Genomic DNA, 26,680 nt, shown 5'->3' with positions numbered 1-26,680 from the left:
CCCCTGCACACAGCAGTGAGAGACTCACTCCATGGAACAGCTCTGGTCGGACCTGCCAGTCCCAAGCAGCTGAAGCTGGTTTCTCCCTAGTCCTCCTGTTGCTTTCAAGGGATGCATGTTAGTACTTCTTCTTCCCTATTTTAGCATTTTTTATACAATCAGAACAGGTTATGTATAGGAGTCTGTTATGGAAATGAAAAGCAGATGGCTGAACTTTATCTTGGACTACATCACCCTATAACCATTTGCCTTTCCCCAGTTCAGTAACACCTAAATACTCCCATATGGCAGTTCACATAATGTATGTCATCTACTTCATGTATTTTACATTAATAGAGAGCTAATTCCACCTTCTCTGCTAGAGAGTTTATTATTTTGCCTCTCTAGCAGGGTGTATCTCCTCTAACAGAACTAGTCTTCATTAACTAGAACAAGATGTTCATGTTCCCTCATGAAGTATTGTGGGTCTTTTTAGTTTTATTTTGGTTTTTCCAAATAGCAATGACATTTTTGATACAATTTTACATGTTGAACAAATGAATCCTGAATTCCAAATGTGTGTTGATTAAAAACAGTCTAAAATATTGTAGACAGGGTTATTCCCTTCTAACAGGATCCCTTTTTTAGAGCACATATTTTGGTGCAGTGAACTCTTTTTCCTCACTTTTAAAAAATCCAAAAATATTGGCTTAGACCATAAACAGTTAACTGGTGTTATTTCCTGACCCTGAGAGCAGCCTTCATCTGTGACACCAAATACTAATGCAGCGATTATACAACAATGCCACGAGCAGAAACCTCCTCCTAACCCAACCACACCACCAGGTAACCATAAAACCCCTTAGAAAAAGAAAAAAACCCCACAACATTCAACAGTCTACAAAACACACACTGGCAGCAGCACAAGACACAAAGCAAGCCCTGCCAGCGCTGCTGCAACCCCGCTGAGCCAAGCCATGCCAGAAATGCCATGCAGCAGGTCCGCACCACAGCTGCCTGGGGAAGCTCAAGCTCCTAGCCAGAGTCCAGGTGGAGCTGGGGAAGGGAATCACTGACTGGGAGTGCCCCAGTGGGAAGGGGAATGCGTGGGACACAGGCCAACACACGCTCGGTGTGCCGAGCTCCGGTGACTGCACAGTGACTCATGGACGAGCACGAATGGCCACAGGGGACACTGCACATCGCTTCCACAAAGACACGGAAACGCTTTGCTGCCTGCCACTACTTTGTAACCGGTATTTTACAATCGGCAATTAACGCCTTAGAGGAAGACGTCTGCAAGAGGAAGATGCTGAAGAACTGCTCCTCACTCTGTTCCTGAACCCAAAGGCATCTTGAAAAGGTACCACACTGGGACAGGCCCTTCCAGCACCAGTCCAGAGATGGGAAGAGTTCAGTGCTCGCAACCGCCCAACTCCTGCCTCAGCTGAGTGTGCTTTCCTTGGCTTTAATTAGGGACCAAAGGGGGGATCCAAGTCTTTGTCCAAACATAGGAGTGGCAGCAGCCACTCTGCTGTTTCCTCTCTCTGTTTGCACGTCTTCCTGCATCAGGCTTACTTTAAAAATATCCAATACAGAACTTCCCAGCAGCTCCTTCCTTTACAGGATGAGAGCTGCTGAAATCATCACATACCAGAATCAGAACTATTTCTGCAACTGCTCCCTGCTGTCAGTATTGCAAATTGTTTGCTCATTTGGGGTTTTTTGTTTGATTTTGGGTTTGCTGTTACTGTTTTCTTTTGGGTTTTTTCTTATTTATTTATGCTGCAGTATTTGTAGTTTCTGGAGAAGCTCTTCTGCCAGGATGCCCACAGAGGAGAGAGAAGGATGCTGGGAGAACAACATGCAAGGAAGACTGATCCTGGCACCCAACCTCACTCTCACCATAGTTATAATGCAAAAACATCAGCAGCTAAAGCCTGAAGGGGTCCACAGCTCCACCTTCCTCCACTTACCCTCCCGAGGCTCAGCGAGCCCCTGTTTGGATTCACTGTGGTGATGGAACATTTTCAGATGGGGCCTTAAACTCTGGATTATATTCGGTTGGCTCCTAGTGGGGTTAGAGTAACCTGCAGAAAGTCAAGATGCTCTATTCATGGCAAAAACACACGTCCACCTCTGCCACCCTGGTGCCTGCTCCTGTCTGAAGACACCTGGAACACAGGAGCTCAAACCAGACAGCAATTTGCTGAAACTACGAGTGACTGACAAGCAAAAGACCAAACTCAGCACCCAGCTGGTTTTAACCCAAACAGATGTAATGAAGTACAAAGCCATGGCTGTGTCCTGAGCTGAGTGCAACCAACACTCCCACAAGGAGCCAGAGGCAGGAGTAAGATCTGCAGGGAGGGATGGAAATTCCAGTAAGTTCCCACATCTTCAGGAGCTGAGGACTTTCAGGAAGGATTTCATGCTGGAACAATTGCCAAGCTGATCCTTGTAATTTTAGCACTGAAGTTGTCTTTAATGTTGGTAGTTAAAAGCTGCATTTAAATATTCAACTGTTGAACAGTCTCTCCTCTCTAGTAAGTGGGTAAATTTGGAATATTTCCATTTAAGTGAACTTATTTAAAACCTAGCTTTTAACACTAGTCTATGAGAGGGGATAATCCCATTCAGGAATTATTTGCTTGGTATAATAAATCCAAGTTGAAAAATTAAAGATTCATTTCTCTCTTGCAGGAACAAACACTTTCCAACAACACAAACATTAAGAATCACATACACTGTATCACATCATCTGATGGCTCATGAAAATTGCTAATTAGCTAAATAAATAATCCACACAAAACCTTTCTTCTGTATTTTGCAGCAACACAAATTTACATGTTGACTACACATAGTTATTATTCTGATAGTTAGGTAACTTGTCAACTTTCCTTCCATACAAATGACACATTGCCCTGGAAATCATGTGAATGTGCACATACACCCACCCACCCACCCACCTCCACACATCCTTTATATACATTATTTAGTTGAACATCACTTACTTGACTCACTGTCGATGCTGCTGACGCTGTCAGTGTGGTGCATGCCGTGCTTGTGCAGGTGCTTGTAAATACTGAACCTTGAAAACTTTTTGGGTTTTCCTACTCCTTTCATTTTTGATGTGTCTGGGGCATCGTCAGCATTTCTCTCGAACAAGTGGCTCTCTGGGGCCAGAGCTTGAGGCTGCAGGGGGACACGTTCAGACGACTCCGCTGCAGACTTAAAAGACACAAGACATGGCTGCAGGTCAGGTATGAAGAGGTCCCCCTCTAACTACAGATTCTCATGCAGATCAGTGCTCAGAAACAACAAATCAATTTTTGCTCTGTGACAGACACACTTCGGTGGGAACTAGGCATGCTTTCTGGGGAGAGTCTGTACTGAGGAGGCACCCACTGGGAAAGCCTAGTAATATTAGCAGCATTTGATTCCATAAATTTACTCTGGATTATTACTCCCCCGAAACTCTCATCAACCTACACCTCACAAATTTTGAGAGACATGTGGTTGCATACAGACCCAGGTTAGCAGAAAGCTCAGCAAACAAGGCAGCTGTTGAGGGCATGAATAACAAAAATTTCACAGCGCTCTGCAAGTGCTTACTCTGCATTTCTAAGTTTTGTTAAGAAAAGAGAGGTTGCCCAGAGAAGCTGTGGATGTCCCATCCCTGGAAGTGTTCAAGGCCAGATTGGACAGGACATGGAGCAACCTGGTCTAGTGGAAGGTGCCCCTGATCATGATGGGGGTTGGAACAACATGATCTTTAAGATCCCTTCCAACCCAAACCATTCTAAGAGTCTATGATTTTAAGAACACAGACTTCAAATTGTGGCTGCTGTTCCAAGCTCCAGGGGAAACTCAGCTCTCTCATCTCCATGCCCTAGCAAGGGCTGGTCAGCACCTGGCCCTGAAGAGTCATTTGATGGTTAGATCCTTCCTCCTCATCACTTATTTGTCATTAAAGCTCCAAAACCCAACCTGATGCTCAGAAGAGGACACAGCCCATTCCATCCCTGCCACAGACCTGCCATGGCTGACTGTGGCCACCAGCTGGACCCAGCCCACTTACTGCCAGGTTGGCCGTGGACACCGACTTGACGGCAGCGGCGCGCTTGACGCTGCCCACGTCGGTCAGGCGGTGCTCGTCGTCGTCCCAGCGCCCGTACGCCAGGTCAATGCCACCCACGAAGGCCACAGACTGGTCAACAATCACCAGCTTCTCGTGGTGGGCCCACAGGTACACAGAGGAGGACACGTGGTCTGGGTGCCTCATCACCTGTGGAGGAAACCAGCACCTGAGCTCAGCACAGCTGTCAAATTTAAATCCTTCCAGGCAGAGAGCTGTCCAGCTCTTTTCTGGCTGCTTGGGATGATGGGGAAACATTGGAGTTGTTAATGGATGCATCCACTGCTTAATTACTGAAGCTAATCAATTGCCCCATAGCTGAGGTCAGCCATATGGGAGGCAGGTGTTTCCCCAGGAGGCAGGAATCCCAATGGTTACTGATGTTGGGATAGGTCACCCTTACAACAGTTTCCTAAGAGGACCATCATCAAAGAAACTGCTTCAGTTGAGCTGTAATAGCTGAGCTTTCAAACAGAGAGCCTGCTCTGAAAGAAAACAACATATTGGTGATCTGAGTCACTTCTTTGGTTGCTACCACCACACAAGTGAAATCAGAAATCGGGTGTTTTTTTCCCCCTACTTAAAATCAAGTTGTTCGGCATTTGTTTAGGAGTTTCTTTCTGACAAGTGTTTATGGAACCCTAATTGCTATATCTAAGCTTAGAGTTTTATTTTTTGTGTTAGAGCCATTACACCTGCTTCCTGGAGAAAAAGCTACTGAATTTCATCTGGCTGCTCCCAAAACCTGTGACACAGCTTGTGCGTATTGTCCAGTTTTGCTGTGAAGATGATGAACGGATGCTTCCCTTCACTGTGGCAACTGATCAAGTGAAAATAAATCAATTATTCTAGCATAACAAGTATCTTACTGCTCATTAAGGTATATGTGTCTCTAACTTTAAGAGACTGGATCTAGCCTTATCTACTGGTTTGTCACACCTGATTTCCTGCTCAGTGCCAGAACAGCAGCGTAACAGCACAGGACAGTGCAATGCTGTTTTTCTGTGGTGGGAACGTTAACGCCCAGTGTTGACTCTCATCGTTCACATTTGAATAGAAATGCTGAAATGAGACAACGTTCTCAAATTGTAATTTTCCATTAACCCCATTAACTTGTCACATGAAATAGGCTTCTTGTGTATTAAGGTGAATAGTTGCTGTGGCAAATCTAAACTAAACAATTTTATGTTCCACTAGAACCTAAAGAAATGAAACTGCCAGATGTGGCAGTCACTATATGAGTGTGTCTCGTCAGACTATTCCCACTGCAATGGTGGGAAACACTCCTGAACTTGCAGAGCCCACCCAAATACACCAGGGTCAGCACCAGCCATCAAGAACAATTGAATGCAAACACCCTCCACACAGCCTTGTGCAATTACCTTAATGTTTGGATGGAGGTGCATGAGCGTCCGCTTGCTGTATTCACTGTTGATCCCCAGGGCAAGCTCCACCTCTTTGTACAGCATAACAAAAATTCTCACTCCTTGTTGCTGTCAGAAATAAAAAGGAACACATGGAAGGCAGGCATATAATGGATACTGTCTGTTTCTGAAGGGAGGAAAAGCCAAGAGGCAGTAAATGTGTTGTGTCTGCTGATGGAAATCCTGACTGAGGTTACTTGCTCTTGATTATGCTCTTCCAGATCCACCCTGGTGACCCCAGAGCCTGGAAGGACCTGCCTCCTTGGGAAAGCTCTCCAGCTTCCTGAGAAGGGCTCAGTACCTGGGTTTGTGTGGGTTTTGTTGTTTTTGTCTGAACTATACCAAGTTGACCCATGTAGGTCATTCCTACAGCAGCTCCTTTTACACACCCTTTGAGGTGGATTTTGCAAGTGTGATTCACTCCTATCATGTTCATCCACTCAAGTTCAGTATTCTGCTGCTTCGTGTTGCCCTGAGGGCTGCCCACAGTTAAATGTCTCTGCAGGATGACAAGACCAGTGAGGTCACATGGACATCCCCCTCCTGAAGGGGATGTCACCAACTCAACATCAGCAAAGAGGTTCTTTCTGCTGGTAGAGCTAAACAAGCTCCTGGAATACACTGAGCAGTGCTAAAAACATAGTGCTTTTTGTGACCAGCATTGTATCCATGGGAAGGTTTCTAAGAGCTCTTGTTAAAAGCACTTTCAAATGTGCCAAGTGCCTCCCAAACCTTGGCAAATACTGGTCACACGCTGGGACACCCCCACTTCCCATAAATCAGCATGCATTAAAAGCTTGCAGTAGAGTTTTCCAGCTCAAACTTGGAACCTAAACTTTCCACAGCCTTTTAAATTCCTATTCCCATAAAGCTGCTACCAAGAGCTTAGGCAATCTCCAAATCGTGGATGAGATTCGGCTCTCCACTGCAGCCAGGGGAGTCCAAGGCAGCACTGCACGCACAGTAAAGACAACCTTACCCCTACACCTTGACATCAGCTTGCTGACTGCCCTGTTGAGTCAAAGAAACTCCACAAGTGACAGAACAAGCATTTCCAGGGACTGACCTCACTCTTCTCATCACTCTCACAATGTTTTTATGGCCATAAGAAAATCCATGTCAACGTGACAAAAAGAAGCCAAATTCCTCCTTTTCTTGAGTGATGCCCTGTGGCCAGTTTATTTTTGCCAGAAAATAAGAGTAATTCCAAATTAACAACAGTCAGACACAGAGCTCTCATTTTTTATCTAGGTATGTGGAAGACTTTGATGACAACTGGCTTGGAAAGGGAAAAAGTCAAAGACTATTTCAGCATGTCACAGAATCACAGAATGGTTTGGGTTGGAAGGGAACTTCAAGACCATCTCGTTCCACCCCCAGCCATGAGCAGGGACTCCTTCCACTAGACCAGGTTGCTCAAAGTTCCATCCAACCTGGCCTTGAACAACTCCAGGGATGGGCTAGCCACAATTTCTCAGGCACCCTGTGCCAGGGCCTCACCACCCTCACGAGAAGAATTTCTTCCTAACATCTAATCTAAACCTGCCCCCTTTTAGTTTAAAGTCTGTGTCCACGTAGTAGAAGGACTTCTGGCCTTCTAATACAACAAGAGTCCAAGAAATTTCCCAGACACAGGAATAAACCTTGTGACTCACTTCTGATACGGCGCAAGCTCTTTTTAGCACCGGTGTTATCGCAGGGTGTGTGAATAGCTGGAGCACAGCCCACACCCATAAACACACCACAAAGTTCACAAAAGCCTTCCCTGTACCTCTAAATTACATAAACCCCATGGAGAGCACCAGACATCGGCAGGTCTTTGACCCCACCAGGAACTGGGGCAGTTGTAAAGCAAGGCGGAAGTGACCCAAACCTGGGGCAATCGGAGGATCCACCCCTCTGCCTCTGAGCTCTTCCAACCCCAAACAAGGCGAACAAATCAAAACACGTGCTTTTCCAAGGCCATCTGATGTGAGGCTTTAACTCTCATCTCTACCAAAATGAATGGTGGAAGTGCTCCAGCCCCAGCATGAGCCCCTGGCTGGGCGGTGCAGGGTGAAGGGCGCAGCTGGAGCTCACTTACCGCTTTCCTCTTGAGGATGCAGTCCAGCCGCCAGCGATTCCCTTCCACCACAGGTCGCTTCATGAAGATTTCCGGGCTCAGCCTGAGAAGATAAAGCTATATAAAAAACACAGCAGATGTAGCCTGCAAACAAAGCACTGGCCTAAATAACCAACTTGGGAAGCAAAGGAATTGAAGTTTAAATAAAGTGGATGTGAAAGCTCATGTCTCAGAGTGAGGCATTCTGCAATATCTTGCTCTTTGTTCTTTAATAACTGAGCATCACAGAGGGCAGAGGACATGTCCAGCACATTCATCTTCATATTCAACAACCCACGAGACCAGGTTGAACAGTGATGTATAAATAGGGGAATCTGGACTCTATCTGTGAAAGAAAGATGCAACAAAAGAAAACCCCAAGGTAGGTTTGAAAGAAATATGCAGACCTAAAAAATAAGTAAGAGTGGGATTTCAGTTCTCCTGGCACTTCAGCCATCTGAACAGAACAGATTTGTGCTGAATTTTCTTTGCTGCCTAAAGACAAAGCAATAGGATCTCTCAACAGGATATTTTATCACTTCAAGAATTACAAGAAATAGTTAAGCAATCTCATCTAACTCCTGCACAGCAAGGTGACAGAACTTCATTCCTTTACTTTTGTACCAAGCATGGGAACTTGGGCTTGCATAAAGCATATTGCTACATCCTGTTTTTATCTCCTACACCAAGTTTCTGTAAGTTTTGGAATTCCATGATACTTTAACAACTGTCTGAATAAAACACTAAGAGACAATGGGTCTGAAATGGGATGCTCTTGAACTGCCACCTGATGTTGCATATGGGGATCCATGCGCATTAGGCTTAACTGTGGTCATGGCAGGAAACAGATTCACCCCACTAAATGCTAACATGGTATGTCGTTTTCTCATAATAATTTCCTCCTAGAAACTAATTCTCCCAGCTCTCAGAGGCAGCAGATAAGCAGCAACAGGTTCATTTCACAGACAGAGAAAGAGGAGCAGAGGCATGTCCAAGGTGCACAGGAAATCTGAATCATGTCTTGGAAGACTCCCATGCTCACGGTCCAGGCTGGCTCAGGCAGACTGATCTCCAGAAAGGCAGGATATGGGCAGCCACAACCAGCACCCAGCCAAGAAACTCTGCCCAGTCTGTGAGAGAACCCTTTTCCTGCCACAAACAGGAACCAGAGCACTGCATAAGCACATAAACTAGGTAACAAGTGGGCAAAGCCAGGCCCTTTGGCAGACACACAGCTCAGAAAGGGTGACAAAACTCCTCTCCTCCCTTATCTGGCCCATTCAAGAGTAGACCAAAAGGACACACTCACAAGATGCTCTCATCGCTGGCATAAGGCTTCCCACGGCAGTGAGGAGAGACTAAAAGGAAGATCCCATGCAGGATCCCATGGCAAGAGCACTGTTGAGCATCCCTGTTCCCTTACATGGTGAAAGACACCCATGCCCCTCAGGTTTGCAGCGATTTACACTCCCAACGAGCCCCTCAAGCCACCACATTTGCAGCTCAGGTGGTGCCTCCGTGCGATTTCGGGCATTTCCACGGAGGGAGACAACCAAGCTGTTGATCTGAAGCATGCGCTTTTGCTGCCAGCCCTCCTGAAAAGGCCTTTGAATACAACACAAGGAGAGGTTTGGGTGTGCTGCCAAACCATCTGGCTGTAGGGCTAGCTGCCATACTGTAGGGCTCCGAACAGTGCCGCATTGTTGGGAGCGTCCCCGGAGAGACAGCTGGGCAACACCCAAACATGTCAGTACGAACCACCAATCTGTGATGAAAATTTCTTCCTTAGCGGCTTCCATGGCATTGGCGACATCCTCGAAGTACCACTTGGCATTGACATACCTGCAAAAGCAGACAGGGTGCAGAGTTATGCCTCCTCCCCTTCATTAAACAAAGTACACAGCTGAAGAGCGATGGGGTTCTGTGTTAATGACATTTACGTTCTCTTCTCAAAAGCAAACACAATCCTAATTTCCAGAATCAGGAAAACACGCAGGGAGAATTCAATGCTGTTATCAGTAACTTGATGAAACAGCACAGTAAGGGAGTACTAAGTGCCATTTGGCACTTCTGCTAACTTCACACAATATTCCTGGGTTCTGCTTGACATGCAAGCCAGGTTTGTCTCTCAGGAAAGGATGGTGGAGTGGTGTTTCCTTTGATTTATAGAAAGTACTCAGGCAGCACTGTTCGCAAGGCAGAAGCTGCAGCGAAAGCACTGGTCTGCTTCCAGCCAGAATCCAGTTTTTGAGGCACTGCTGGGAATGGATTAGCGCAATCAGGTTACACTGGGGACAGAAGGATTCCTCAGGGACTGCTGTGTGCATACAGCTCAGTCACCCTCCGACTATATCCAGATCTCCATTTGCTGATTCCCTTTTCTTCTCTTTATCCTTACAATGACAAACACCCAACACTTTCAAACTCAAACACAACTTGAAGCTGCAAAACGCGATGAGCTGTGACGTAGAGCTCCTGCCACCAGCACTGCTACTCTGTCCCTGCTGAAGAAAGCCCCATTTCTTTTTTTGCAACTTCTTTAATTACCACCAGCCCCACAGCTACCAGATCCGTCCATCAGAGCCGGGGTGCTGAGGGCAGGCAGGTAGCAGGCCCTCACCACTTGGCCAGGGTGTTCTCCTGCACGGCCGCGTAGGAGCCGAAGCGATGCTCCGTCAGAAAGTCCTTGCCGTGTTTCCGGATGAACTCGTCTATGCCCTGCCTCCACCACTGGGCATGTCTGTAGCTGTTACACTTCAGAATCAGTGACCTGTAAGAACACACGATGCACAGGGCAGGAGGCTGAAGCCATTTCCATTTAATTGGGTTGCTCCTCTCTGCCTGTCCATGTTGGCAAATGCATCTGTACCAGTCATGTTTTATTTACACAAAACGTAGGGACTTGGCTGTTTTGTTTGCAAAAGAATGCACAGCACTGAGATGCTCTGAGTGACTAACAGTATTGCACTGCCAGGCACAAAAAAACCACCCATGTTTAAATTATTAGCACCAGCTTAACTTGGAGTTGGAGGCAGCTAATGTTGTATTTTTTAAGAGATGAATTTATACTGTGCACTAACATAAAAACATTACATATCTCTTTATCCCCCACTAGTATGTCTCTTCAGTAATACTCCATTGGGATGCAGAAGAAAACATCCCTGCTTGCAGCATAAAGAGAATAGAGTGCGTAAAAAATTACCTAAGCAACTGCTGCCAAACCAGACTGTGCAACTCAGCACGCACCATGCCCCCAGGCCCCAGCAATAACCGCAGGGATGGACAAACAGAGGCTCCAAACGCCTCATTAAGACATCGGAAATGATCAGCATGAGGGCCAAATCCCCAGCAGGTCTGAGCACACCAGCAGCAGCCACTCAGGCTTGTTAACCACTCCTGCAGAGTGGCATCGATTCCTCCATAAAAAAGCAAAAGCAAACTAAAAGGGGATAAACCGAGTTGTTTTCTTACCTGGAGAGATTGTCGATCTGCAACCCGTATTTAGTTTCTGTTTCTTTCTGGCCTATCTTGATGCTGAATTCCTTATCGACCAGCAGGACAAAGGAAATGGCCCCTGAATCAGGCTTCATGTACATCAGGAACGAGTCCTTCACCACCAGCCACCTGTATGGACACAGCAACCACGTCACCTGGATTTCACACCCATGCCAGGCCTCAAAACATGAGCCACGAAAAGAGCTAATAAAATGGAAAAGTGCTTCTTCAAAACAAGTGCAAATCATTTATCAGGGAAATCTACTAAATGGCAAATTATTCTCAGGAGCTAGACCAGGGGGTGGTTTTCTTGAGCAGAAAAGTGTCTATTTTATGAACTTGGGTAATGAGTTTAAATTCAAAACAGGACTTTTACAGTTATTTCCATAACTCCTTTCTACAGGAGTCTTTAAAAATACCAGTTCCCTTGTTTAACAAAACCCATGAGAAAATCCCTGGTCGTAAACCTCCTAGCACGAGGCAAGGCACAACAAGGATTGCTCCATCCCTGATTTTTATTCAGCTTGTATGCTATATGGGAGTTATGTGACATTTCTAACATTAATTCTGATGCTAGGATCACTTTCACTCCTATCAAAATATATGAACAAGGCATTTTGGAAAGCTTTTATTGCCAAGCAACAGGCACCCTGTTAGAAACACACGAGGAGGGATGACCGGCAGGTTTTACATAAATACTGTAGCCTGAAGGCAACTCTGGGAAAAAACACATTTTTTACTGTGAATGGCATTTCTAATTTTTTCTCCCCCTGCAGCGTAGCTGGGGTAACCAGCCCCCTCTGTCCCACACAGGTCTCCATCACCAGACCTCTGCCTCATTCTTCTGCACACTCAGAAACACACAAAGCAACACAAAACACTGCAAAAATCTGTTCATTCTTGTATCTTTACTAACAGCCTCAGCTCCTCATCTACTTCCCATAATTTTTTATTAGATCCCATAATTTTTTTCTTGCTTTCAGAGCCCTGAAAGAGTTACCTGGCATCACCTCTCACTTGGTGCCAAAATACCTCCCCTCTCTATTTGGCCCATATTTTCACTCTTAAACATCCCACAGGGTATATTTCCAAGTATTCTCCCTTCTGTTTTTCCCTGGCAGCTCTACATGCCTGAGGAGTTCTGCCTGTGCCCATTCACAGCTTCACCCCACTATCCTCCTCCATGTCCTAAAATCCTTCCTTTAAATAACCCTCTCTGGGAAGTACTACTGTTATTTGCTTATTTATTAATGCATAAACTGTCAGTCCCAGTGGGCCAAGATGGGAATTTAGTGTCCCACTTGTGATATTCTGTACAGAATCCCACTCAAACACTTCTCCCACTCCCTTTTTAGGCTCTAAAAGAAAATGGAGATCCATCAGAGCTAGATGTGCTACTGTCCCCACTACAGCTTGGATAACACAATGAAGGGTTAACTGAGGAATATCATGAGGAAAAGGTTTTTTTTTCCATAAATGGTGACAATTTAATGATTTGACCTGAAGGAAGGTCACATCTTTATCTCCTTGTGCCCTCACTATAGAGATCTTCTGCAAACTTAAATTAAGAAATGTTGGAAAGACTGTGCAGAAAGGGGACCTTTTCTTCACAAGAATGAAGAAAGGTTTTCTTGGAAAACAAAACTATTAAAGATAAAACTAATGATGGCCCATGGGTGATGCTAAAATCCAAAGGTGCATAACACCTGGGGAAGCTCCAACGACCAAGAAATTGTTGCTGTAATGCAGATACGGGCTATTTGGATTTTCAAATGGAAAGATTTGCTTAGGAAGGGCGTGCTCCAGGAAATACACCCTGCATTTTTTGGATGCTGCCTGGTAACACAGGTACTCCCCCACAGCACACATCTCCCTGTGCTGCAGCCCCAGGCAACACCGAGACCTAACACAGAAGGTAAAGGGATGGGAACATTAAATGATGTCTGTCTGCAGCAGGAAGGGACACGGGAACAGGAGAAACACTGGGATTCAATACCTGCAGTAACAAGCAAGAGGCAATGTATTTAATGCCAGGGTTAATTGCACCAAACAGCTCCTTAGAGCTGCAGGTCACGTCTGGTTTGATCCCGCCCTGAAGCGGTCCAAAGAGTGTTTCAATTAATTGATTTTCATTCTGTAAATTGAGGAAGGGAAGCTCAGAAAAGCAGGCTGAAATCTGCCTGGGGCAGGTCGCCAGCCACATTCCCTCCTGAAGGCACAAAGCCACCCGTGCTCCCACAGCAGGGAAAGCTGGGCACAGTCTGGGAGGTCACTGCCATTTCTGTCAGCTCTAGGAAATCCCAGATTTTCTCTGGAGTAACTTGTCCCTTCTGTGAACTCCAAAGCAGAAGAAAAAACCCACCACACTGAAGGGTGAGGCAAGGAATAGGCCCCTTCAACCTGAAATTCTGTGGCTTTCAAAAAAAAAGCAAGATTCTCTCCCTGAGAGTTTTTGGAAGAAAAAGACAAATGGGGATTTTTGTGTGCCCAGGGAGCCCGTGGCAGCCCCACCTGTGCCACCCCAGCAGTACCTTTTGGACCAGCGGTAGCACATCCTCCCTTGGCCGCAGCAGTTCAGGCCAGGAATGCGGTGGCCCCCGGAGCGCTTCATGATGAACCCTTCTCTGCAAGGACAGGAACAGGGTCAGGGTGGGGGGGATGCAGCTCACCTGGAGGTGCAGGGGGAATTTTGGAGGGGGTGCTTGCTGAACCCCCAGCCCTTATGCTTAGAGCTGGCTCCTGTCACCTCCAACTGTGCCCAAGTGTGCTATACCCTGAAATCTGGGTGAAGGGTAAAAATAACCCGCCCAGAAGAAAATAATGGAGTTTTAAGAAGCTCAAGGTCCTGGTTTATAGCGCAGGAAGCAGAAAATTAAATGGCTCAACAGGCTGCAGGGAGGGAAAGGCGGAAACCCCGTAAGCATTGTCTCGCAAAGCGGCCCAGTCTCAAAACCATTTCTCCAAATTGTAGCATTTCAGCCTGAACAGTAATAATTTTTCACATCTAGATGGCAAAATATTCCCCAGTCAGTTACTGCTGAGAAAGGAAAGCTATTAATTTTAACAGCATTTAGGTATAAGGCCATGCTCTTAGTGAATCATAACTCACAAAGACACAGCTCACAACTCACATGCCCTTTGGTCCCAGGTCGTGGATGAATGACAGCTGGCTTACTCCAACAAACTCCATCTGGGAAAGAGAAAGAGATTCCCCCATCTTTATAACTCTGAAATCTACAAAAGTTTTTGCTTCATCAAGGTGACTTGTCACAGAGACCTACAGAAGATCCTGAGCAGATGTTACCCAGCATCACTTAAGCATCCTCAAGAAGACCAAGGAGAGTAGTTTGGTTGAGTTTTCTGTTTGCTTATTTTAGATGTACTTTGGAGAACACATTTCAGGGCAATCAAGCTCCAATGTATCAGAGGGACTCCCTTGTATTCTCCCTCCTGGATTTTTGGCTGAAACAAGGACTCACATTTGAAACTGTTTGGGGGGGTCTGTGCAATCTTGGCTGGCTGCCTGAATCCTCTCCTCCCTCCAGGGACCCTCACAGAATGACTGGAAAGGGAATGAGGACACATGCCCAGAGCTGGGCACACCCTCTGAGCCCCCTACCCCATGGAGACACCACATGAGGGTTCAGCCACACAATCCACGAGCATCCTCCAAGGCCACTGCAGCAGGTCAGTGCTGCACACACAGCACTGCCCTTCCGGTTCCAGGAACCAAAAATCCACAGGAAAGCCACAGTGGGGCAGGAGGAGAGCAAATTCAAATCCCAAAGTCAAGGAACCTGCCTCCTTATGGCTTCTCCTGCTTCAGCAGGGGTTGCAGGGAACGTAACAGCGAGCAAAGCCGGTGAGAAAGCTCAGCATGATTACATTCACCTCTAAAAATAGGACACTGGGCAATTTCGACCGAGCAGGCTTTTCTTGGCACAGCGGGACATTCCTGGCAGTCTGCTGGATATGAGCCCTGGGCCCCTTCAGCAGGGAGAAACACCCTGCCAGGGTGTCCTGTGCAGGCACAGCCCTGCGAAGGAGTCGCCTCACACAGCAGAACCTTGTCTGCACCCAGGCACTTCTAATTTATTGTCACATAAAGCTGTCCAAGTGCAGAAAGGTGCTCAGGGCAGGGAGAGGGCAGGTGTCACTGTCCCTTTGGCCAGCAAGCAAGCCAGAGGGAACCTCTAACAGCACATTTTGGCAATGAACCCTGCTGGGGCTGCAGTCCAGGGCTCAGCCCGTGCTCCTGATCGCAGCTGGGACAGGAGGCAGCCGCGGTACCAGCTTCAGGATATGCCCACCCATACCCACAGCAACTCCAAGGAAAGGCTCTCTCTTCTCAAGGAAAGGGACACTGTCACCTGCTCTTTGGCAAACCAGCCTCAGGGCCCTCATCAGCAAAATCCAATTTTGCACAGGAATTACATGGGTGGACCCCAAAGTCTCAAAGACATTTTCAGACACCCAATATACCAAAAAGTATCAGTAAATTTGGGGTCAAAGTCTATCTTGCCATTATGATGAGGCCAGCACAAGCTCCCTTCCCAATACCACCATTTTTTTACAGAAAACAGCAGTAGGACCAAAGTTCCTTTCATCCTCTCATGCTCAGTTGCTCCTGGGACCTTCCCAAACTTCTCATATCACCTAAGGCCATGGAGAAGAAAAAAAGACACTATTGCTTCCCTCTGAGTATCTCAAGGACATAAAGTAACTTCTACTCAGCTGAGACAAATTTAATCTTTTGATTTTAGGGTGATTTCAGCCTGTTTTCAGAAAGAGGTTAGAACCCGTCATTCCATGCTATTTTACTAACCATCTTGCTCTCTCTGTTCTCCCTACATGTTCTGGAAAAGCACCAGGTGTGTCCTATGAATGTTTCAGCTGTTTCTGCAGCAATGCTCAGAGCAGGGTGGGAAGCACCTGAAAAAATCCAGCTTACCCTACAAACCCTTATCAGAGGTCCCAAGTAAACTCTCAGGCCAGTTCTTTGCCTGGATCCCATTTTAACTTCTTCATGGCATTTCCCATCAGACAAATCAGAAACGCAGGCATCTCTCTCACAGTGGGCACACACACACACAAAGCATATAAATGTCAGAACCCTTTGAAAATGCTGGCTGGAACCAGAAAGCTGGCAGGAATTTGAGGAGCACTGCATGCAGAGAAATAATTGTCCTCAAAGAAGCAAAAAGAAAAACCAAGAAGAAAAATTACTTGCAGAAACAGAACTACCACTACATAAAAGAGAAAGAAAGATTGTCTGGCAGCACAGCAACCTCTTCTTCAGCCAAGCAGTCTCTGCAACAGCAATGACAGGAGCCCATCCAACACGTTGATCAAGCATTGGTTCGTAAAAAAACCCCTTAAATAAATTCCTCCAGTTAGAAGGAAAATTCCTCAGCGTAGAGCAAAACATCTGATGGAATGATTTATTGTTGCAATTACTGCCACACTAGCTATTTTTACTGTCACAGTGCCCCTCATCCGAGGGGCTCATCATTCACAGAGAGACTGGGAGAGGCAGGCAGGGCAGCCAGGAGCTTTCATCTTCGTCACATCGGAATTCCTGCGCTGCCCAGCTGCCTCCCTGGGATCTGGCATCCCGCTCTGGTTTCACAGTGACCCGCAGCAGGATGTTTTTGGTATGAGATACGGGCCTAGAGAATGAAGCTTCAATGACATTGTTGTGGCAATGAAAAGAAAAATATAAAGGCGGACGGGAGTGATGGGCTGCAGTAGGACGGGCTATGGAAGGTGGAGAACCAGCTGCAAGGTGTTCAAACCATCCTGTCCTGCCAACAGTGTGGAGCATGCATGATTTATGTAAGTAAAAATTTCAAAGAGCATCTGCATTTCAGGAAGGATTCAGCTTCTCCATGCTGTATTTTCCTATTTCTATTTTGACTCTTGTTCTTTATTTAGTGGGTTCAAAAACGCATCAGAAGCTGATTAGCACTGGTCTCTAGCAATGAAGTGGAACTACACACGCTTCAGAATAATATTGTTCAGCACAATTTCTTACACAAAAAAAGCTTGCTTATACGAAATACAAATTAAAAAAAACCCTAAATGTGCTGCATTTCAACTGCAATAACTAAAAATACTGATGGGTCAGTTGGGACCTCCACAAAGGTCTGCAGATCCAAGGGCTACATCAGAGGCAAGCCAGTGGCCACTCTCACATCTCAGCTGTTCTTGTATCGTGTTGCTTTCACTCAAGATGAGGTTTTTACTCTCTCTTAAGTTCATGCAAAACATTACACGCATACATGTGCTTCAATCAAATCTTATTTTTCATTTTGCTTGGGCATCTTTCAAGTATGGGAACTCATACAGAAATAATGCAAAGGTCCAATTAATAAAATTTTTATACAGAATCCAATTGAGCCTCAGCATTTTGAGGCTGTATTTCTCCAATTTCCAGAAAAAAAGTGGGAACAGTTAACACACTGAGATTCCCACAACATTCATTTTAACAGTAATTGTTTTGAAGGACTTCAGCCCAAAAGTACTATTAAAAAGGTTTTGGAAAGAAGAAGAAACAACATGGGATTTAATCACATAAATCACAAAACTAAAAAAATGAAATTATTGAATATAAAAAGCTAGAGGATGTACAGCCTCTACAATGTTATGTAGTCACTGTGGACCTGATCCTTAGCCCACCAGACACTTCAGGTCAGCAAAACCACAAGCTTGACTTGCAGGCTCGACTGTCTCAGTGCATGGCACATCTGCAGACAGTGTATAAAGCAGTTTGTTCTCACTGGCAAATAATAAATTAACCACAAATGAAAAATAAAAGAAGTAAAAAAGCAAATTCATTAAACTGTGCAGCTCAGATGTAAAAAACATCTCGGAGATGCTACTGACCCAAGCAGGTTCTTCACAATGACCAAAGGTTACACTCCAGGCAGGTCTCAGCTTGCCTTTGCAACTCCATGCCTGATTTAGCAGAGTTTCTGATTTTAAGAAAGTTCTCAGTGCATGGATTTGATGAGAGGAACACACAGGAGTCCAAATGTGCTCCAAGATTAAGACAGTTACAGCATTTGTCAGTATCCAGGCAAAAGACTTCTCACCCACAAGAAGAGCAAAGCCCTCATTTTGTTCTCAGGAGTTCCAGGGAAAGTGCCAAAAATCTTCACTTTAGCCTTGTCTGAGAATGGTGGGGGTTGTTTTGGTGTTGTATAAAGGAAGCACTTCCCTCCCTGTGCTTTCTTCCAGCACCGCCTGCAGGACCCGTGCCACCACCATGGCCAGCAAAGTCCTCCCTGAACACTTCTCTGTGGCCAAATCCAGTGAAAGCCAACAATAAACTGAGAATTTATGTGGAAAGGGACATCTGGCTCCGGGGGCTGGGGACAGAAGGGTGATTCAGCCCAGGAGGGGAGCACCCCACAGCTGCCTGGGCAAGGCAGGGCCGCCCGTCTCCTCCCCTGGCCCCCACCGTGCAGCTCGTCTCAAACCACAGCCTGGCCAAAGCATCACCCATGTTCTCATAGGAGCAGAAATGTTCCAAAATATTTGAAAAAGGCAACGCCTGCCTAAAAGTGACAAGATGGATCCACACTGTAAAATAACTCTCCCCCGCTCTGCATATGCTACTGATCAAAATTGCCAAGTTATCCCAATCTTGCTTCTAGAACAAAAGATGACTCTTTTCCGCATGCAGACTGACACAGCTCTTCACTGCACTGGAATTAAGCTCCACAGCCTGTCCCCTAAAGAAGCACTCTAAGGAATGCAGCTTCCTCAGCCTCAAACTGAAGATTTCTTGCCATCCAGAGCACAAGGGGCAAGCCCAATGGGCGCTTTGTCCCGTGGAACAAGCAGTGCTCAGCACTGAGCTCTGCAAGACAGCACACAGTTTTTATATACAACATCCAACTATGAGCTGCCCAACATCTCCACACAACTGAAATCCTGCAAAATAGAAGAATATCTAACAACAACAACAAAAGTGGAAGAGAACTGGCTGCTACAGAAACCCAAAGTTCAGTCTGTATTTTTGGCTTGTTTGAAAACCAGGTGTTCGCAGTTATCACTCTGTGCTCAGAAATGTCACTAAACTCAGCAGCTACTCAGTGCATGCATCAGATTTTGCTGGTAATACAAAAGATGGAGTAACACAGCCATTATGCAGCCAAAAAAAGGGGAAATAAATTACCATCCCCAAGAGATGTCACAGCCGCAGCTGACAGGTGAGGGCTTCTGAAGAAACATTCGAGGATGAATTTCAAAAGAAGTATTTTTGCTTAAAATAGGCCTGAAGCTTGATTTGACATCTGTCCTCATTTCAAAGAGCACTGAGTTGGGGAAATAAGCCAACTACCATCTCCCTTTGGAACTGACAAAATACCCATTTCACCTCTCGGTATCACACTCGCACAAACTCAATGTCACTGATGTCCAGTGGAACTGCACAGACTAGAAACCTGAGACAAACCTGCACCCAGAACCACACACAAAGCCCAGACTGAAAGAGCAATTACAAATATGGCTTGGATTCAAATTTTTAAGTATTTAAAACTTTAACTTATCATCTTAAGCACTCTGCAGAATTAAACAGAAGTCCACTACATCATACATGTACAGCCAGCTGTCTGGACTGGACCAGCTTGAGGAGGTTATCACTGCGTTATACCAGCAACCTCTAACATCGAGTCATTCCTTTGGTTTTAATCACAGTACATCTGTGTTGGAGAAATCAGCTAAGCCAAAATGCTCACAAAACAGCTGTAAAATGTTTCTTGCAGAAGCTCCATGTCTTCTTCCAACAAATTCAGCATTTGTAAAGTGAATATTCTTTAGACATTTAAGCAAACTAATTTCTACTTACTGTTCCATGGTAGTTCCTGTACATCGGCATTTTCAGGATATTTGTCAAGTAGTCCTCCAGCTGTTTCTACAATTAAAATGTTGAAACTTTAGATAAGATGTGGAGGTTTTTCTTGAAAATTCCTGTAATCCAACTGTCTGGCATTAGGAAGCAATCAAGAAATCAGACCCACTTTTCAGTTTGAGTGGATAAATAAATACATTATTATGTGCTCACAGGATATCACAGCTCAGCACTATAAACAGTTTGGTCACAGGTTGTTTGCTGTTCAGAGTTCTGTGTTTGTACCTTCCACCAACAGACCTGTTCTGTGGCAGGGTCACTTTGGAGGTCAACTTTCTTGACTGAGCCAAAGTCTCAGAACAATTTCAAATGCCAAATCAGTCCCCATTGTTTCTGACCCACATGAATCAGCTTTGTGAGAAAACAGGCTCAGAGTCAACTGAGAGAGTCTGTTTAACCAAAACAAAAGGTTCATGGGGTGAGGAACACAGGGACCATGCTGTCCTGTCCCAAAGACACAGAGAGAGCAGTGGCTGGGCTTGTCCTCCCCAGCCAGCGTGGGAGAAGAGAAGAGACTATTATGGGAGAAGTAATCTCTTCCCATCTTCATGGTAAAAGGAAAAAGAAAAAATTAAACTGTCTGGGCATGGGAAACTGGGCAGAGTCCTACCGGACACAAAGCAAACTGAAAGGAAACATGAGCTAAAAAAAAAAAGCATCTATAAACCAGCTTTCTTCCTCTTTTAAACCCCCATCTCTCTCCTGCAACTTCCCGCACATCAGAGAAGCCGTGAACAGCAAGGTTTCTGCATGGCACAGCTACAAGACACAATCCTTTAATCCTCTGGGCCTTGAAGCTCCAGTGGCACAAAGCCCAGGGAGGGAGGGAAGGAGCAGCAGAAAGAGAACAACAAGCACAGCCTGAACAAACATAGGGTTTTTAACTCGCAAACAGCAAAGCTGCAATGAAGAGGTAGGAAGACATCCACCCTCTCCATGGAAGGGCCCATCTGTTAACATCTGATGAAGTTACACAGAACACGTGTGCCTGGGCTAAAATTACCCACTGCAGCATCAATAGCCTGACTGTCATCTCCTCTTTCTGAGGGGGACAGCACTGAAATCTCTCAGATTTTGATGGCCACGGGGCTGCCTCCATCACGCAACTTGACTCTGCAAACTGCCTTGTCTATCTTTAAATCAGAGCAGGTGGGAGGAGGGGAACCACCACTCCCAGCATCATGGTGTTTCTCAGCTGCAGAGGAAAGCTTTGCCCACATGAACCCCAGGAGCAGCATCCTCATCACTGCACAGCAGAGAATTTGGCATTAAAGCTGGACTTGTCAAAGCCAAACTTTGTCAAGCAACATACTGCAACGGTAACAAACAAGGGTTTTGATAAGTGTGTGGCTTTGCAAGCCACCTGCCTGGCTTCTCTGCACCTCAGAGCATCCCTCTGGCCCCCAGACTGAGGTGGGCACTCACCCTCCTGCTAGAGAAGTGCTCCTCCCGCACCGTGCTCTCTGCGGTGTGCGGCAGACTCGGCATCTGCCTCGGCTCCCCCCTTTTGATGGATTGTCTTCTCACCGTGTGACTGGAAGGAAAAGCACACCCCAACATCAAGTCTCAGTGCTGCAAGAGTGTGTATGCCTTGATATGTAACCCCTCTTCTGCAATGCCTTTATTTTTCCTATCCAAGATCTTAAAAACTGACAAGTGGGCAGGATAGACACAAAACCAAAAAACAAACCAGAAAAGAAGACAGTGTGGATTCATTTAAGAAGCTGGGGTGCTGCAACTAGCTCACAAACAAAAACACAGCACAGAAATATCAGTGCTTGATTTTTGAGGGCCTCAATTTTCCCTTGTAAGTAAACGGAGCCTACAACCTGTTTTTAGAGCATTATGTTCCTCCAGCCCTTAACCTCTCATAATTTTACCTTTCCTATCATATCCCAATGTTTGTCTATATCAGGAGGCTCTCACTGACCTACACCACTTCTCCTCCCACTTCTTTTCCCCTTCCTCTTACGTTTCCAGCCATCCCAAGCACCAAGGCCAGCCTGGCTAGGGACCGCCCCACCTCCCACATCCTGCCCATGCTGTCAGAAAGCCACAAAACTCCAGTGATTTCCATTAGCATTATCACAACCCTTCCCCAAGTTCAAGGCAAATCCAGCTCAAAAGCTGATGGCCTGGGAGGCAAGTTTTCTGCTTTGCATCACTTAGACTACGGCTGCTAAACACATAGATTAAATATTTTTATTATAGCTGCTAAATATTCATGGAGACTGAATTCTTCTGCCCTCTTCTCCTTACAGCAAAGTAAATGGGACCAAATAATAGTAGATTATAGTAATACAATAGTAAATGGGAAGCCAAATAGGTACAATATTAGAAGTAAAAAGATCACATCTCCCAAAGCCCACCACGGCCACAGGGATGCACACTCACCTCCTGGTGGGGATAGGGATGCGTACAAAGGCTTTGTACCTCAGCAGCTCCCTGTGAAACTCCTGGAAGTGCTTGAACTTCCTTTTCACGTGCCAGACGAACTCTCCATGGGTCAGCTCGATGGTGTAAACATTGGGGCTTGGTACCTGCAGGGGAGAACATCACCACATGGGATGCAAGTTTTGAAATAAGCCATTTTCCTGCAGCTGCTCATCTAAAGAGCCTTTACTCAATTTTACTTAAGGATTATTCTGTCTCATGATTTCTTGTTCTTCTTTATTAGATTTTATAGATAGACAGATAACCTTCTCTCCTAAGCATTTTCTGAGACACAGGCATTGCTGGTTCCTCAGCCCACAAACAAGCAAGCGCAAAATTAAGGCACAAACAGGATTTTAAATACAGTTCTACAGAAATCAAATGGAATTTCTGGAAGTTCTGACCTTCTTAGTGGAAGTAAAGCGTTCAACTTCCAACACACGCACTCGGACAGGACATCCCGTGAGGTACGTCTGCGTGCCCGGCTCCTTGAACCCATGGGTGTGGTAGATGGCAGAGAAGGGAATGCACACTGGAAGGACCACAAACCCCACAAAACTGTTAGCTCAACAGCCTTGTAACATGAGGGCATGAAAGCCAGCAGACAACAGCTATGCTTTAACACGGGAGCATTTATACAGCAGCATTAATTCCAGCAAAAGATAGCAACTTTTATTAAAGAGAGCTCAAAGACAAGGTTACACAGAAGGGACCTGACTTGAGAAGCTCAAGTTTTAAGACCCTCCTGGTTCTAAATCAGGGTCAATGCTGGGCTTGGCAAAACCCCTGAGGCTGTACCCTACCTGCCAACAGATTGCTAAACCCGGGCAGGACATGGGATGAGAACACAAGGGTGTCAACTCACCAGAGCCTTTGGGGTCACTGAGTATCTCCGCATCCACCTCCTCCCCCTCCACATGGAGCTCCCTGGTGTCCAGGCTCTCGATGATGTTGCTCATGTCTGCAGCGAGTTTCTTCAGCGCGGATGTGGCTCCATGGCTTTCTGCTCTCAGAGACATCTCAGGGGCCTGCGCTCAGGAGCCGTGGGGCACTGGGGAGAGATGGGGCAGGGCTGTCACCACCCTGTCTGTAACACAGGGCTCAAGGAAACCACTGGCAATGCATGGACACATCTTTCTTCCATCCCTTTACCCACATTCATCCCAAATATCCCCATCCTACACTCCTAGTGCCAAATGTTCAGCCCTAAAGCTACAAACCATACCTTGGCTGGCTAAATCCCAGACTTAGTTCACCCAGCGCTGCGTTTCTCAGGTCAGGCTGCACAGAGGAAAAGCTCACTCAGAAAAACCTGTAGGCGTTTTTGCTACGTGTTCTTCCTTTGAGGGAACTTCTGATAGAAACTCCTGGCATTATTAAGATTTCCTCTATTTCTGTGCACCTTACACAACTGCCTGTGGTGTCTGCATGCCTCATGCTCTCCCACGGCTCCATCCTCTCAGCAGGCTCAAAAGTTACAGCTGTAAAGGTTCCTCTCCAGGGTCAGGAGCATCCTGATGCCCACAGAAAGCCTGGAAGCAACAAGGTAGACTCCACAGCTTCTGTGCTCACCCATCCAGCATCCCAGGTGGCTGCAGGAGACAAGCCCACTGTCCCTTTGCGACGGGGACACAGCCAGGGGGAAGCTGCTGCCTGCTCGGAGCACTCAGGCAGTGGCACTTAGAGGTGTTTGGGCACTGGGGACTACAGCACTTCCCACCTTTATTCCCATCTATCCATGCCAGGAGCCTGAGTCATGAGAAAAATGGGGAAGGAAGAAGCAAAAAAAAAAAAAAAAAAAAGGAAACAAAAGTAAATCGATATATGAGGCATAGTCACTGACACTGACACAAGGCTTCCCTGCTTGTGAGTATTTGCAAACCCTCTTCCTCCTCCTCCCCTTCCTTCTCCAGGCTCTGCATCTCACCACAGGGCTGTGGAGCTGGCTGCTGGTCCTTGCACACAGCCAGGCTCCAGCTCCTGGGCATCTCCCTGGTGATGACAAAAAGTCCCTTCAGTCTTTGTCCTGCTCTGCAATAGATGCCACAGCTCGACAGCTACACTGAAAAAATAAGGACGGGACAAACTGGCAACATTTTACAGAGGCCAATACAAGGATGCCCATTTATGCTTGTGGAAACCCTCACATTGTGTTAAAGAATGATTTTTCCAAAAGTGTGACATTTCTGATGTTAAGTTCTGCAAAGAACACTGTGCAATTATTCTTGAGTGAGCTCCACAGCAAGAGCTGGGTATGCCGTAACTTGGAAATAATTTAACATTTTAATAAATCATGTGTTTAGCTGCTTTTGAAAGGACATTCTCTATTATTGTTTCCTCTTGAAACAAGTCCATTATTTCATTACTACATAAGGCTGATACCATGTAAGCCCAAAAACATGCCAGAAGCAGCTGCCTTCAGAAAAAAAAAATCCATTTGCACACAGACTTGAATCAAGAAAAACTGGGTCAATCTCTTCTCTTATACCAAAGTAAATGCAGCACCAACAGCTTCATCTTGGGAGTGAGGGCTCCAAGGGCCATGGTGGCTCTGTCACCTTCCATCAGTGGCAGGGAATGCCACCAGAGCACAGAAGGCTTTAGGACCAGACCAGGGGATCACTGGGCCCCCAGGTCACTTCAAGAGATCTGCTCGAATAATTCAAACATAAAACCACATGTGGGTACCTCCTTTCCTAGTGATTCACTGAACTGTAGGGCAATGTCTCGGTTTCAGCTGGGACACAGTTAATTTTCTTCTTATTAGCTGGTACAGTGTTGTGTTTTGGATTAAGGACTAGAATAACACAGTAACATACTGATGTTTGAGTTGTTGCTAAGTACTGCTTCCTCTAATTCAAGGACTCCCTGGTCTCCCATGCTCTGACAGTGAGGAGGTGCACAAAAAGCTGTGGGGCAGCATGGCCAGGACAGCTGACCCAAACTGTCCAAAGGGCTATTCCACTCCACAGGACACCATACCCAGGATATCAGCTGGGGAAATTGGCTGGAAAGTGCCAACTGCTGCTGGGAGCTGGGCACTGGTCAGGGGGTGGTGAGCAATTACTGTGTGGTGCATCACTTGTTTCCATCAGTGTTACTCCCCTTTCATTACAATTATTACTATATTTTATTTTGTTTCAATTATCAAACTGTTCTCACCCCACTGATGTTACCCTATCCAGCCTGTGCAGCCTCTGTGCAGCAGGAATTTGGCACTGGCACTGCCCCACACCTCCCTCATCACCACTTAATGGAAAGCCAGTTCTCCCACTTGGAAGCTTTACACTTTTCCTATTCTAACAACATACTGCAGGGGATTTCAATTATTCAGACACCATAAGGTACATTTTCATTTGTTTGGAGTGAAGTCATTCCACCTGGCTTTGGGTGTTTGATTTTCTCCCTGGAAAGCAGGCATACATAAAGAGCATTCCCAAGGGAGGCAATGCTACCAGGCTTTCCCAGATAACCCTGGGCATGGCAGGAAGGAGCCCAGAGCCTCACTCCGCACCAACACATAAAATAAAATCCTATTTCCCACTCAGCACTTCACACAAAGAATTTTTTTGTGCATTTCTAGCTGGAAAGAAAGCAGCATCTTGCTTTGTATTTCTGTCTGCATTCACATTTGGAAACAAAACAGATTTTTTTTTTTCTCTCCATCAGAAGATGCTTTTGCTTCACGGAAACTTAATGCCCTTTCCAAAAGAAGCTTTCCATGGTCAAAGAGAACACAAGCCCAAACACACTCTGGACATGCCATGCCAACAATTACACTTGAAGGAAACTAGCAGACAAATACCAGCATCAGCAGGGCTGGTGGAAGAGCAACAGAGAGGAGTCAACAGGGAGAGAGGATGCTCATCCTCCCTCCTCCTCCTCCTTTCCTCCCTGCCATGCCAGGTACAGCTGGGTTCTCTGTCAGATTAATTGACACAGTTGGTTAATGGATAAACAATTAACCAGTGTATGCAATGATTATTTGCAAGGGACCACAGCAAGGCTCCATAACTCAGGATTTTTTTTTTTAAAGCTAAAGCTGTTTTCACAGCTGGCACAGACAAATCCTGAAATAAAGCAGAATCCATACTCAGATGGACCTGAGTCAGTCCCAGCAGCAAGATTCCCCCCATCGAGATTAGAGCCAAATTTTTGGGTGGAGAGGGGAAAACGTGACTTGCCTGTGGCCC

General features: G+C 46.0%; 1 protein-coding gene across 3 annotated transcripts in view; it reads right to left on the bottom strand.

Moving 5' to 3' along the window:
• Nucleotides 1-26,680, bottom strand: part of PLD1 (phospholipase D1) — a 74,750-nt gene that overhangs the window by 20,763 nt on the left and 27,307 nt on the right. For 2 of the 3 annotated variants that reach the window (XM_048314151.1, XM_048314150.1), the window contains 15 exons: nucleotides 23,353-23,538; nucleotides 22,892-23,019; nucleotides 22,449-22,594; nucleotides 21,480-21,588; nucleotides 19,992-20,057; nucleotides 14,269-14,327; nucleotides 13,669-13,761; nucleotides 11,114-11,266; nucleotides 10,263-10,412; nucleotides 9,401-9,484; nucleotides 7,625-7,706; nucleotides 5,500-5,610; nucleotides 4,061-4,267; nucleotides 2,994-3,210; nucleotides 1,956-2,069 (listed from right to left, as the gene is read on the bottom strand). In XM_048314151.1, the coding sequence (XP_048170108.1) occupies nucleotides 1,956-2,069; nucleotides 2,994-3,210; nucleotides 4,061-4,267; nucleotides 5,500-5,610; nucleotides 7,625-7,706; nucleotides 9,401-9,484; nucleotides 10,263-10,412; nucleotides 11,114-11,266; nucleotides 13,669-13,761; nucleotides 14,269-14,327; nucleotides 19,992-20,057; nucleotides 21,480-21,588; nucleotides 22,449-22,594; nucleotides 22,892-23,019; nucleotides 23,353-23,506 (1,873 nt within the window). In that variant the 5' untranslated portion in view covers nucleotides 23,507-23,538. The remainder of the gene's footprint in view (nucleotides 1-1,955; nucleotides 2,070-2,993; nucleotides 3,211-4,060; nucleotides 4,268-5,499; nucleotides 5,611-7,624; nucleotides 7,707-9,400; nucleotides 9,485-10,262; nucleotides 10,413-11,113; nucleotides 11,267-13,668; nucleotides 13,762-14,268; nucleotides 14,328-19,991; nucleotides 20,058-21,479; nucleotides 21,589-22,448; nucleotides 22,595-22,891; nucleotides 23,020-23,352; nucleotides 23,539-26,680) is intronic. The other variant, XM_048314152.1, reaches the window with a different exon arrangement.

Source organism: Corvus hawaiiensis, chromosome 10, assembly GCF_020740725.1.
Source record: "Corvus hawaiiensis isolate bCorHaw1 chromosome 10, bCorHaw1.pri.cur, whole genome shotgun sequence".
In the NCBI taxonomy this organism is placed as follows: domain Eukaryota; kingdom Metazoa; phylum Chordata; class Aves; order Passeriformes; family Corvidae; genus Corvus; species Corvus hawaiiensis.
Note: the sequence above shows the minus strand (reverse complement) of the source record. Positions and strands in the feature narration are given on the sequence as shown.